At 35.2% G+C, this 12,925-nt stretch overlaps 1 protein-coding gene across 1 annotated transcript in view; it reads left to right on the top strand.

The window, feature by feature from the left end:
* Positions 1-12,925, top strand: part of Smp_161560 (hypothetical protein) — a gene marked incomplete at both ends in the record, with an annotated part of 29,975 nt that overhangs the window by 11,739 nt on the left and 5,311 nt on the right. Inside the window, one exon of the mRNA XM_018790613.1 lies at positions 2,543-2,575. Coding sequence (XP_018646127.1) covers positions 2,543-2,575 — 33 coding nt within the window. The remainder of the gene's footprint in view (positions 1-2,542; positions 2,576-12,925) is intronic.

The raw sequence follows: 12,925 nt of genomic DNA, 5'->3' as shown, positions 1-12,925 counted from the left end.
AATCTAATTTTTCTACCCATTGGGATATTACAAATATATTATTTATTTACTTCCATCCATCTGTTCCTATTTCCCTGAATTTCAGTAATTGCCCTGCCTTTTTTGACCTTGTCTGGTCCCTCTGGTTTACTATATTTCCCTACTAGTTTCTTGTTCGTGTCATATACTTGTTTCATATTTCCTCGTCTTGCAGCCTTTTCCACTGTCGTTGCTAGCGCTACCGTGTATTTCTGCTCGTCGTCTCTAATACTTCACTCAACTTGCTTGTTTGCTTCATTGTATTCAGCTTGTGCCTTGACGTTCTCTGTTCTTGTTTAACTGTTGTTAATCACTGTCTTCTTGTTCTTCATTCCTTGAATCTTGTGCAAGGTTTCCATAGAGATCTATTCCTTATGATGATGCATGTTGCGACCCCGAACCTCCTGACACGTTGAAATGAATGCTTGTCCGATCCCTTTCCAAATGTCCTCTATAGTAGTTTCTTCTTCTTTCAATAGATCCTGTAAGGCCTGTAACCCGTTGTTGAGAGTTATCTTGAATTCGTTGAGTTTGTTAGTATGTGGAATGAAGGCTATATTGAACTTTTGTAACGTTTTTTGTCGAGTTGTCCATTGCTTCTTTAGCTTTGGTTTCATTTTGGCAACCCCACAATTGGTGATCTGAAGCTACGTCAGCTCCTCTCCTGGTTGTCACGTCTTCCATTGACCGTCTGAATCTTTTATTGATAGAAATATGATCTATCTGGTTCTCTGTGCTGTGATCCGGTTAGACCCATGTAGCTTCGTGTATGTGTTTGTGAGAGAATTATGTGCCACCTGTAACCAATTTGTTGAATGCACATAGATTTTCGAATCTGTCTCCACTTTCATTACTTTCAGTCGGTTGATGTTGTCGTCCCATGATATCTTCGTACGCGGTGTTGTCCATTCCGACTTTGTCGTCATCCTACCCCCCATTTCCAGTCTAGTTTTATTTTTATATAAAATTTTTTTAATAAGTATATGTGTGATCAGATTGTTCGAAATGTGTTGCGCTAATATATCACATAGTTCTGATAATCTTCGTCTTCTTATTACACTATCGAAATTTTTCGTCTAGGTTCCTCATCGGGATTGTCAGTTCGTTTCCTGAGCACTTCTCCATTATTGGTTGTAGCCTCTCGTATAAGTGATATTTATCGTCGTCGTTGATATCATTATGGGGTGCATAACATTGGATAAAATTCATTGTGACTCTCTCCTTCTTTGTTTTGAATAATGCTTTGATGATTCCGGATCCATGGGATCCCAATCCTACTAATGCTTTACATGCTTTTTTGGACAACATCAGAACACCCCCCTGAGTGTGTGGGGCACTTTCCTCTTCGTGATTGGTGTAGAACAGCATCACTCCCGACTCTCACCTTTTCTATCTATTTTGAGTTCAATGTGTTTCACTGATTTCGAGCACGATTAAGTTGTGCCTCTTCATTTCCTAAGCTCTTTGACTGGTCCTCCCGGTCTCCCAAATTGTCTGGACATTCTATGTTGCTGTGGTTGTTAGAAGGGGCATCAGTCTCGTGACTTACGAAGAATGTGAGCATTCACCATGAGGTGTCATAATTCTTCTGAATGAAGATCTTTCAACTCGGAGGACAAAATTTAAATAGCTTAAATTGTGTTTTGTGGTTAAAGTTGTTTTAGCAACGTTTTTTCATACGGGATTGGGTTTCTGACCTGATGCCAAACCCTCCTGTTTTGTGTGGACTTTGGACCGGTAGTAACCCCAGACGAGCTACAGGCGGAGTTAGTATATCGTTATTTGTATTTAATCTAGTCAGTTTACATAATATATATGCTGACGTAGCTTAGTTTTCTTTTGTCTGTCGTCTAAACGTCAACAAAATACACAGAGGTACATACACATCCAACTCACTTTTGCATCCTTTTTATTCATTGTCAAATTTGTTTTATCGTATTTCTTACATCCCTTGTAGGATAGATCAATTTGTTCTTCAAATTGTAGGTCATGATACGTAATCTTTTGGTAATATAAATGCTTTCTTTTATTTTCGAGCATAACTACCCTTATTATTATTAATATTAGTCAATTAACTTATCGCTTAGTAAAAGTCACTGTCATATGTATCTAGTTCTTTTTGGTCGACTTTCCGTAGGTTCAGTAGGTTAAGTAACTTGGCATCGTGTGAACTAAGTTTGGATGCTAAGTGTTTAGAATTAGTCCGTAGGAAACTCTCAACCTAGGCTTCGTGCTTGTTGACACTTGTTGTCAGGGAATATCTTTGATCTTCAGAAAACTGGTTCTCCCTATAGTATTCGGACCTGGGTAACCCAGTTTCACAGTCTTAGACGTTATGACATAGTTATTCCTATCGCGACCTACCTCCTTTAGAATGAGGTATGTACGTTAATTGGTCACTGATTGAGTAGCGGTCAATGTCATTGTTACCGATATTGTTTCGTAAATCATCTTCATAATAAATAAGCAAATATTCTTTATTTAAAGTATTAATCCATAAGTTCTAATCATATATATATTTCAGCTGACGCGGAAATCCGAAAAACTTTCACAGAAAGTAAGTTTCATATTATTAGATTTCTCTTGTTTTATATATATACGGTTTGAAGAGTACCAATGGCTGGTTTATTTTGTTATTCGATCAGTCATTGTCAATCGTTCATTCATTTTTTGATTTTGCGTCAGTTGAAAATGCTTTTAAAGATTCGTATTTCTATTCGATGAAAATGCTCCACATTCAGTTCGGTTTTTATTTTCTAAGATTCTTTTCTCTCATTGGGACATAACATACTAGGGAAGATTTTTTGTCAATCCATGTTGTTTTCTGAGTTCCTCTCTCTATATTATCCTAATCAAACCATTCGTATTGGAATCAATATTAATTTTACACCATATTATGCATGTCAATTACACAATGTCAGTTTAGTACCTAGTAATGGAGTTTGTGTTGGTGTCACTTTTCAACTGTCTTTTTTATTTATTATAAAACATTCTTTTGAAGTGGAATTTGTAAATCTTAATAGCTCACTTCATACCCTTATTGTATATTCAGTTTTCTTTATGAAGATAAGATTGACTTGGTAAAATACCAAGATGAATAAGGTGGCTCAACACATAAATTGCCTGATTGGTCTTCCAGTCTTTACTATTATAAAACAACCATTTATTAATTAAGTTCATATTTTAGGAAAATTCAAACTGCTATATATATTTCCAACTAGGCCAAATAACTTTTCAAATAACAATTTATTAATAGTATACTAGGATTATCAATGTCTACCTGCGAGACGAAGATGTATTACTTAGGTTGTAAAGAGCCTAGATAGCGTCTCATTCTCCTGAAAACCAGTATAATAATAAAGTTCTCCCTTAATATATATATATATATATATATATATATATATGCCGCTTGAGCGATTGGCTAATTGCTAAAGCAAGTAATTTCCATCTATTAGGTTGTAAGTTCAGACTCTACAACATGTAATTCGGTTTATATAGTCAAGTTTTTAATACAAGCTACTATACAAAGTGTCGATCATAGCCGAGTACGCGAATCTGTACCACGATATATATCTTAGTTGAAAACTTAAACACCGACTTTCAAACCACTTCTTAGTCTCCAGGATTGTTCTATTCTTTAACTCGGAACAAAAAGCAGAAAATGTTACATTTGCGAAAAGCTTTATTCTTATATTTAGTATATGAACAGAAAAGAAATGTATTTTCACAAGGGGGTTTTTGTGGAGATTTTAGTAATTTTGTATAGTTAAGATCATGAGTCAATTGAAGCTAGACCACCGTCTAAAACCTGGAAGCACTGGACGGACGTTTCGTCCTATTGTGGGACTCCTCAGCAGTGCGCATCCACGATCCCGCCTCGCGGGATTCTCTACCTGACATGAATTAGCTCCACCGGCCACGACTTCTCACTAGAACTCCAGGAATTACCTCATGGAACCAGTCACCAGTCATTATATGATCATTATCACAAGGGGGTTTTTCAATTGATTCATGATCTTAACTATATAAAATTACTAAAATCTCCACAAAACCCCCCTTGTGATAATAATCGTATGCTGACTAGCGACTGGCTCCATGAGGTAATTCCTGAAGTTCTAGTGAGAGGTCGTACCAGTGGAGCTAATCCATGCCAGGTGGAGACGGGTATCTACCTCACTCCAATGGGCGTTGGCCGCGCAATTTCTTGGATTGGTTGAGGTTAGACATTTACACCGCTGGATGCCGGTTCAGTGGTCTATCGGTTAAGTGCTCTGGCGCGAGACTGGTAGGTCCTGGGTTCGAATCCCGCGAGGTGGGGTCGTGGGTGCGCACTGCTGAGGAGTCCCGCAATGGGACGAAACGGCCCTCCAGTGCTTCTAGGTTTTCCACGGTGGTCTTGCTTCAATTGACTCATGATCTTAACTATATAGAAATGTATTTATTGAATCTTGTACATAACTTTGAGATTTTAAAAGCTTTTAAAAAATATGCTAAAATTAGTGACAAATCCAATTGTCGTCCAGTCAACGTAATAAAAGTGTAATTCGTTGTTTTCTAGAGTTTTCTAATGAACACTGATTGGTAGTTGTATTTTTCTGGCATCTGAAGAGTTTTTTTAGGTTTTTAACAATTTGATAAGTTAATTGTTTCTCATCAGCTACCCCCATTAATTTTCATAAATTATCTCTTACATGTCAACTGTGTTTTGTAACAAACGATAGCTTTTGATGCTTTTCGCTTTAGGCAACACGTTACTATTTACCATTATTGTGAAATGAATATCTTATTTTGATTTTGAGAGACCAATATTATCTAATAACACTGAACTTTTATAGTATAGGTATTAAACTGTTTCCCTTTTCTACTTCTTCTCCCTTTTCCTCTTTGTTCCTATTTATATTGTTCATTAACTGGCCACTGGTGATTATTGATGGTCAGAACATTAAAACCAAATTCAAAAATAATATATTTTAAAAACCAGTATAAAAAATGGATGTTAAGTTCTTATGCTTATTCACTCATTAAATAATTAATTGTCGCAGTTTAAACCATAAACCGATCTTACCTAGACCACCATTGAAAACCTAGAAACACTAAGTGGCTGTTTCGTTCTAGTGTGAAACTCCTCAGCATTGTACATTCATGATCCACAACCAGGAGTTGGACGCAGAGTTTTCGTGTGCGAACACTAAACTTCTAGACCACTGAGCCAGTACCCAACCATATTAACGTTTGACTTCAGTCGATTTACGATATTCCCCATTCATCTGTCATATTTGGGCGAGAATGATAATCATTGGTTGCCTGCTTAGACAGACTTGTAGATAGTCTGACAGATGTCAGATGAGTTATATATTCCCCTATCGTTATTATTTATTATTAATGATTGATTGTTCTTTTGTTGTTGGACTGTGTCGGGTTTTGGTGTGGAAATATATTTACGTTCTAGTCAGGTTAATCACGTGTCCTTGATCTGAGTTTTTTTGAAGTCCTGTAGAGTATACACTGGGATGGAATCTAGTATAGATATTCGTTCAAGGTAAATTAACGTTCCATTCATGTAAACAAGAAAAAGGACCGTCATAACAATCCCCTGCAGTAGGTAACTATCTCCTTACTAACTAGCTTCAAGAAGCAACTCATGGAGGTCTAATTAGAAGTGATAACCAGTAAAGTCCAACCATGCTGGATATGAGACCGTTATCCACCACAAGCAACGGATAGTGGTTGGACGATATTTTAAATTGGCTGAAGTTAAACGTTGACATTGTCGGATGCCGACTCTACGGTCTAGATGTCAAGTGTTCGCGCACGAAACCAGAGGCCCTGGGTTCAGCTCACGGATGTGCACTGTTTAGGTATCCCAGTCTAGGACGAATAGGCAGTCCAGTTCTCCCAATTTTTCAGTGATGGTTTAGGTAAAATTATACAAACTAATAAAAACTCTACAATTTCTACTCACCTCACTACAGTAAAAATTGTTAATTACAATATGTCTTACTTATTTATGATATTCCAAGTACTCAGTTTACTGTCTCAAATATATTTAGTCCACAAAAGATTGACTTAATTAATGGAACAGTTTAATGATGTATTGTTAACATTAAACAATCCAGTAGTTGCATTTAGTATTATTGTTTATTCTTATTTCATACATTAATAATAATTACTTAAGTCCTGCTGTTTCAAATAATGAGCAAGCACATAATTATTACAGATATTGTTCCTTTTTTCGGAAAATACTTCAGATAAATTTATCAGCAGTATTAGTAGTAATATTTCCGAATATTATGTGTAACCCGAAGGTCATGAGAAGTTGCTGTAGCGTCGAGATACACGAAAAATAAATCTCTCCTGTTCTGCCTACTGGGTAAGTAAGGTCAAGTGAATGGACACGCCAGGATCTTGTATGTGTGTTTCGAAGATACAGCATACATCAATAACAATGATTTCTAGAGTTTTAGATAATGATGCCTTTTGACCGACTTCATGTATGGTTCGGATGTTGAAAGCTCAAAAGTGTGCTTCCAAGCACGGTTTCAGTGAAACTAGGATAGCATTTCGTAAACTTAAATCATTATCATTAGTGGAATATATGGAGGAACCTGAGGACAGAAGATGAGGGTTGATTGCGGAAATAGAACGTGTATAAAGTATTACTACTTTACAACCAACCCGTCTGGTACGGTAGGGTCAAAAGGAAGTTAATGCTCAAGCCAATATGACTCACTTTAGTCATCCAAATGTGAAAGCTCAATGATCACGCTAAGGCATACCAGACTGAAACACAATTATTTTGATTATATTTACATTCTTGTATAGTTTAATTATATAAGTTTGTATCATTTTTGTTATTTTTATTGTTTGTTTGAAATGTATATTTTTCGTTACCTTAAGTTGTATGTACTTTTAAACGGGTCAAAAAATGTGTACCAAAAGTAGTGAATCACTGCATGTTGTTTTCAATTTGTTAACGAAATAAGTGTTTGGTGAGTAAATTTTCGATTGGTAAAATATATATAAAGAACAATGATCAGTTGATAGTATCCAGCATCAACTGTTCAAAGGACCGAATTATTGACCTAAGCTTCCAAATGATTTACGATAAAGAAAATGCCACAGTTCGAGGTTCTGAAGACTGTTGAATTTCATTAAAATCATGAACCGATCTAAGTTAGACCACCATTAAAATCCTAAAAATATTGAACGGCCATTTCACCCTTGTACGGGAATCCTCAGCCTCCGGATTTCCAATGGCGGTAGAGCTTAGATATGTTCATGATTTCAACAAAATACCACAAGCCAGAGGAGTGGATTTTTATTATATCATAAAATGACATGTGTATGTGCAAAATATTAATACAGAGTAAACATGATAAATTTTCATAGGTGATCAGAGGAAACTAGTCACTCACTCTCTTATCAGTTAAGGGGTAATTCTTTGACTTAAATCTTTGACATCATATCACAAGTTTTCTCACTTTCTGAACATAATTATCATTTAGTTATTTTCATGGGTTTATATTTCCCTGTTGTTGATAATTAAGACTGCAATTGATAAGTTTTTTTGCGCTTTATGTTCTTTCTGTGCGGATTCCCTCTATATAGTCATTTTGTCACAAGTTTCAGTAATATTTAGTTCTGAATTTTTCAAATGATCACTGGTACTTGACAAATAAGTTGTTGATATGAATAATACTGAAGATTGTAATGAAAATATCTTATTTAACATCGAAATACCTTTAAATAAACGGAATATACCCATAAGACATAAGCCCCAAATGCCCTGGTACGGCCGAGAGTGGGGAGAGTCCGCTCTCCCTCTCCAAATGCTCTCACATGGCCACGCGTATATAGCCTCTGCCAGTGAAGTCCTACTCACTGCCTTCTCGTGGCATTACTATTGTTTACGAAATTGAGAGGACGAAAAGCGAATGTCCGGCGCTTTAACCGACTTGGTGGATGTGGAGAATCCACCTAGGGGAGTTGGAAAACCCTGATTCCAAACCGATGGTGCACATGGGCTCCAGTAACCTGAAGGAAAAATGGCGTGTGAATCAATCGTTGGTCACCGGTTACATTGGGACTGAATCTCCTCACGATGCTCCACTGCCTTGTGGATCAGACCGTTAGGTCAAAGGTTCCGGGCTTAGCCCCCTAAGAAAACCACCTGCTTCAGTTTGGGCACCTGGGCAGTATCACAGTCCTCATACAAATCAAATGAGATTTGTGTGGCGCATATGTATCTGGTGCTTCGTTGTACCAATATTTATGTGTTTAAATAAATAAATAATAATTAAGGCATAAAGTAAGAAAGACTGGTTCAGCGAAGTGTTCTCTTTTTAGTTTTGAAAATGAATTCACTGAAAAGAGAACTTTTCGTTGAACCAATCTTTCTTAGTTAAAATATCTGTCATGTATGTATGAATCAAGCTTGAGAAAATGAATTTATTATACCGGTTACAGGACACTAAATTTGTTAAACTGTTTCATAACTATTTTATTTTTAAGAATTATGTGACCAAGAGAAGTACAGTTATTTGGATTCTTTCACAATAATATGCAGGTTTAGTCTATGTTTGGAAATGTTCAAATTAAAACAAAATCTTCCTATCTGTTATATCTTGTGGCCGAGTGGATGCCTAGTTAATGTATGACGTGGTAAAACCGCCAATCAGAGAGCAGCGAATTATTGATTGGAACAGTGACACACGAAAACCGTACGAACAGTCTAGAGTACGTATCGGTCCTGCTTTCTGCTTAGCCCAGCCAGTTAAGTTCAGAAAACCGATAACAGCCTCTGCGGTATAAATCATTGTATTTCAAACATACTGAGTTTATATACCAAACAGACTGACCACAACGTACCAATAAAATAGAAAATAACATTTGTACAAGAGTTAGCCAAATGTGGCTGTGAATAGGGGGAGCAGTAATTAATAGACTGGGTATAACTCAGTAATGGTAAATCGCACAATAATAGTCCAAGAGTCAAAATAAAGCTCACAATGAAAGGAACATGAATATGAGTAGTTTAATTATATAGCAAATATACGATAAAAATTATATGTGTAATATTGGTCCATAAATGGATCCTAAAGTTACCATTCGCTATTGTTATCGGGGCATAACACTATCTCAGAAAAAAAACCTATATCCGAACTCTTCAGTTTTTTTTAGATGTTAACAATTAATTGTTTCCTACCATGTAGTTACATGTTTTCCTATATTCAATCATTGTTCATTTTATATCCTTTCCACAACAGTATCTCCATATTTATATAATGTATGACCTTCACAAATTACTGTCAGTTCTAGTTGCCACATCTCACATTAACACCATAAAATGAATTAAACTGTAGTAAGACTCTAAAGATAATTCTGGCAGCATTAGAGAAATCGAAACGTTTTTGGAAAAAGAGTTAACAGAAATGAATACATGTTACAAGTCCGATACTGTGCCGAAATCAAAGAAAAGTAAAAACCAAATGCAATGATGATTCTGTGATGACCAATTTTCGCCGTTGTCATAGTTCTCCAATAGAACCTTTCATAAATCGATCTTCAATCAACTCTCTGTTGTGAACATGATTGCTATGTAATTGGACGAAATATTTTAAAAATTTTGTATGACATGATAATTTTTGTGTAGTGAGAGTTTCAAAAAAAAATTAGTGAAAATCAAGGAGCACTGAACAATTGTTTTGTTCTCGTTTTGATTTTCTTTGACAGTGTACGGATTAAAATGATTGCTATCTGATGAAGTAAAATAAAGTATTGGCTCCCAATGAACTTCAGTCTTCGTACAGAATAACCGTCCAGTGCTCATTGATTTTGCTACCGATGTCGATCTTTGAAATCAAATTATCCTAACCATAAGCATTTTTCACAAAATAATCTACGTAAATAGTTTACTCGTGTAAGCCGAAGTGAGTATCTTGATTTTTCAGCATGACTCTCATATTGTACAAAAAACCCAGAATCAAACTAATTATATATTATTATAGAGTGTTGTTGATTTGTCTGATAGCCATCCTAATTTCTTCAATCGTTGGTGGAGTGACGTACGATCGAAGAAATCAGGATAGCCATCAAACAAATCAACAGTGGAAAAGCAGCAGGACCTAACAATATACCAGCTGAAGCACTGAAGTTAATTAAACATACATTAAAAACCAAGAAACCATATCTCAAACCGCATACAGTTAAACATGTATACCATTAGGTGTCAGGTTAGTAGTCTAAAGATTAGTCGCTCATCATAAGACCTAAAAATGTTGTTTTCATCCCGTCACATCTTCTGAAATAAGCACTACTGAGAACTTTCAAACTAGGACGACACGGCTGTACAGTTTTCAATGGTTGTTTGACTGAAGCAATCTATAATGTTCACTATGAGTTTAATCAGTCTAATTTTTCTTTCCGTCTGCAAATATTTTACTGAAATTTCCATAAATGTTTATAGTAATTATTTTCCGACGTTGTTATGAAGTACAGTATGTTTTGACTAATCTCCAAATAATTAAGTGACGAAACCTATTTGTATTTTTTAATGGTAGAAAAACAACTTACCGATTTTTAATAGAGTATATCATGTATGAGATTGGTTTCATTTCGCTTATTATCAATTTAGTAGTTGTATGGACGAGATTTGTCTATCATATTTTCTGTCAATTATATCAGTCAGTTATATAGATCTCACAGCCTGGAATATTTATGTATTGGTTCAGGTTGCTACAGTATATCAGCCCAAAATAGTAATAAGGACAAAATCGGTGATAGTGAGGGAAATCAACCAAAACCAATATGATTCTAGAAGAAAATGAGGATTCATTGAGTAAACATTTATAAAACAATTTTGACTGGTATTTCCGATATATATATTCGGGAACAACTTTTTCTATCACTGTTATTTATTTCCATTCTAATATCTTCTTCATGAACTAAAATATTTGTTTATGAATCATTGTTGTCAAACTTTTTCAATAATCGTGTATTCCAAAACAGAACAACTATTTTTTGAAAATGTGTGATTGCATTTTGATTATTTCCAAACTAGTGCTTACAGGTTCTAGATTTTTATTTTAAAATACGAACAGATATGTTCCATATGCTGGTGAAATAAACTTGAAAATCTCAACAGAGATATCTTTTACTACTGAATAGTAGTCAGCAATTATGTGCACAACGAATTGGTTAGTCAAGGTAATTCACCGTCTATTTAGCTGTATACCTATATAGTATATAGTATTTGCAGTGATAACACATAGAATGTTAGTTGCAGTGACCTAGCCTGATGGCCCTTGAAGTTTTCCTTCCGTATGTCCCTCTTGAATTCGAGAACATACATTCTTCCAAAGATTAGTGATTTTTGAAACACTTGATTCGCTTCTTTTTTTGGAGAATAAGCAAACTATCAAAGCCAAGAGCTTCATTATAAATGATAAGATTGTCATCAATGTCTCTTTTATGTATCTTAAAACCTCTTACAGACTTCACTTAATACCTTTCTCACTATTGGTTCACAAAACAGACCGTAGCAATATTTCATTTCTAATACTAACTCGGTAGTTTTGATTGTTGATGCTGAAATTAATATTCAAAATGCATATAATTATAAACTGTTTCAGGATATAGGCATATCCATATTTAGTCTATATGTATCAGTGTAAACAGATATGCAGAATACTATTTCACTGAGTGAAATATTCTTAAATTAACTATACATCTAAAATACAACAGTCTTACCTGACTATTTATAAATTTACTTAAACGTCTACGTACACCGTGACGGAAAGAACCAGGAATACCTCAGACCAGATGTTGGTATTTTTCATTTGTGAACTTGAGGTGGTTCATAATATCAACGAATTATAAATCTTATGACTTATTAGTCGACACATTGTAGATTTTATTAAATCGTCAAACAAGTGAACTTTTGACACGTCACTAATTATTCCAGTCAAACTTAGTTATTTCATCCTGAATAATAGTTATTTTTGTGTCTGAAGTTAATTCCTAAATAAGGATCAATCACTGTAATCTTACTGGATTATCTGTATGTAGTGAAGTATCAATGTTTATCTGTTTTTACGCCCGCTACATCTTCTAACCGTATACTACTTAATAATATTCAGTAGTCTGGTAATATTAGCATATTATTTAGAGTGATTAGGTTTCAGATCGTTTTCACATTACCTTCTTTATTATCCTTGTCTCCTCTTACCTCCATTTCTAGTCTAGTTGACCTTTTATTTTTATGTATAGATGTTCTTAATAAGGATATATGTGATCAGATTGTTCGAAATATATTGCGCTTATATATCACATAGTTCGTCTTCTCATCAATGGGACTAATTGCTTCAAATTCAGTAGTCTATATTACATTCAAGACCGATTCAGTCCAAATCCCACTGTATTTACCAATTCACATGTAACTGCGGAGAAAGTTACTTAGGTAGGACAGATCGCCGATTGGAGGACAGGATAGGGGAACATATTCCAAGATGGTTAATCAAATCCATGATTCATCCACCTAGCCCGTCATCTCAAGATCGATCAAGAAACCCAGCCTCGTCCAGTGCAAAACATCTAATGATGAGTGGTCATCAAATTGACCCAAAATCAGCCTTTAGAGTTGTGACATGTCATCAAAACCCACACACACTCAAACTACTCGAAGCTATCTTGATTGGTCGGAAAAGTCCAACTTTATGTGTTCAAAAACAACTGTACGTTGACCTTTGTTTACCATGGTTCTAGTGAGTGAATGTCATGCTAAATAAGAAATTTTGACCTTATCTTCAAAACTGTATTTACACGAATAACATGTTGCTTGTATGTGACTGACGAGAAAGCACGAAATGGTACTATCTCACAAAATTTGTCTTCTCATTTCTCTGTTCAA

This window comes from Schistosoma mansoni (assembly GCF_000237925.1).
Source record: "Schistosoma mansoni, WGS project CABG00000000 data, supercontig 0049, strain Puerto Rico, whole genome shotgun sequence".
NCBI lineage: Eukaryota > Metazoa > Platyhelminthes > Trematoda > Strigeidida > Schistosomatidae > Schistosoma > Schistosoma mansoni.
Note: the sequence above shows the minus strand (reverse complement) of the source record. Positions and strands in the feature narration are given on the sequence as shown.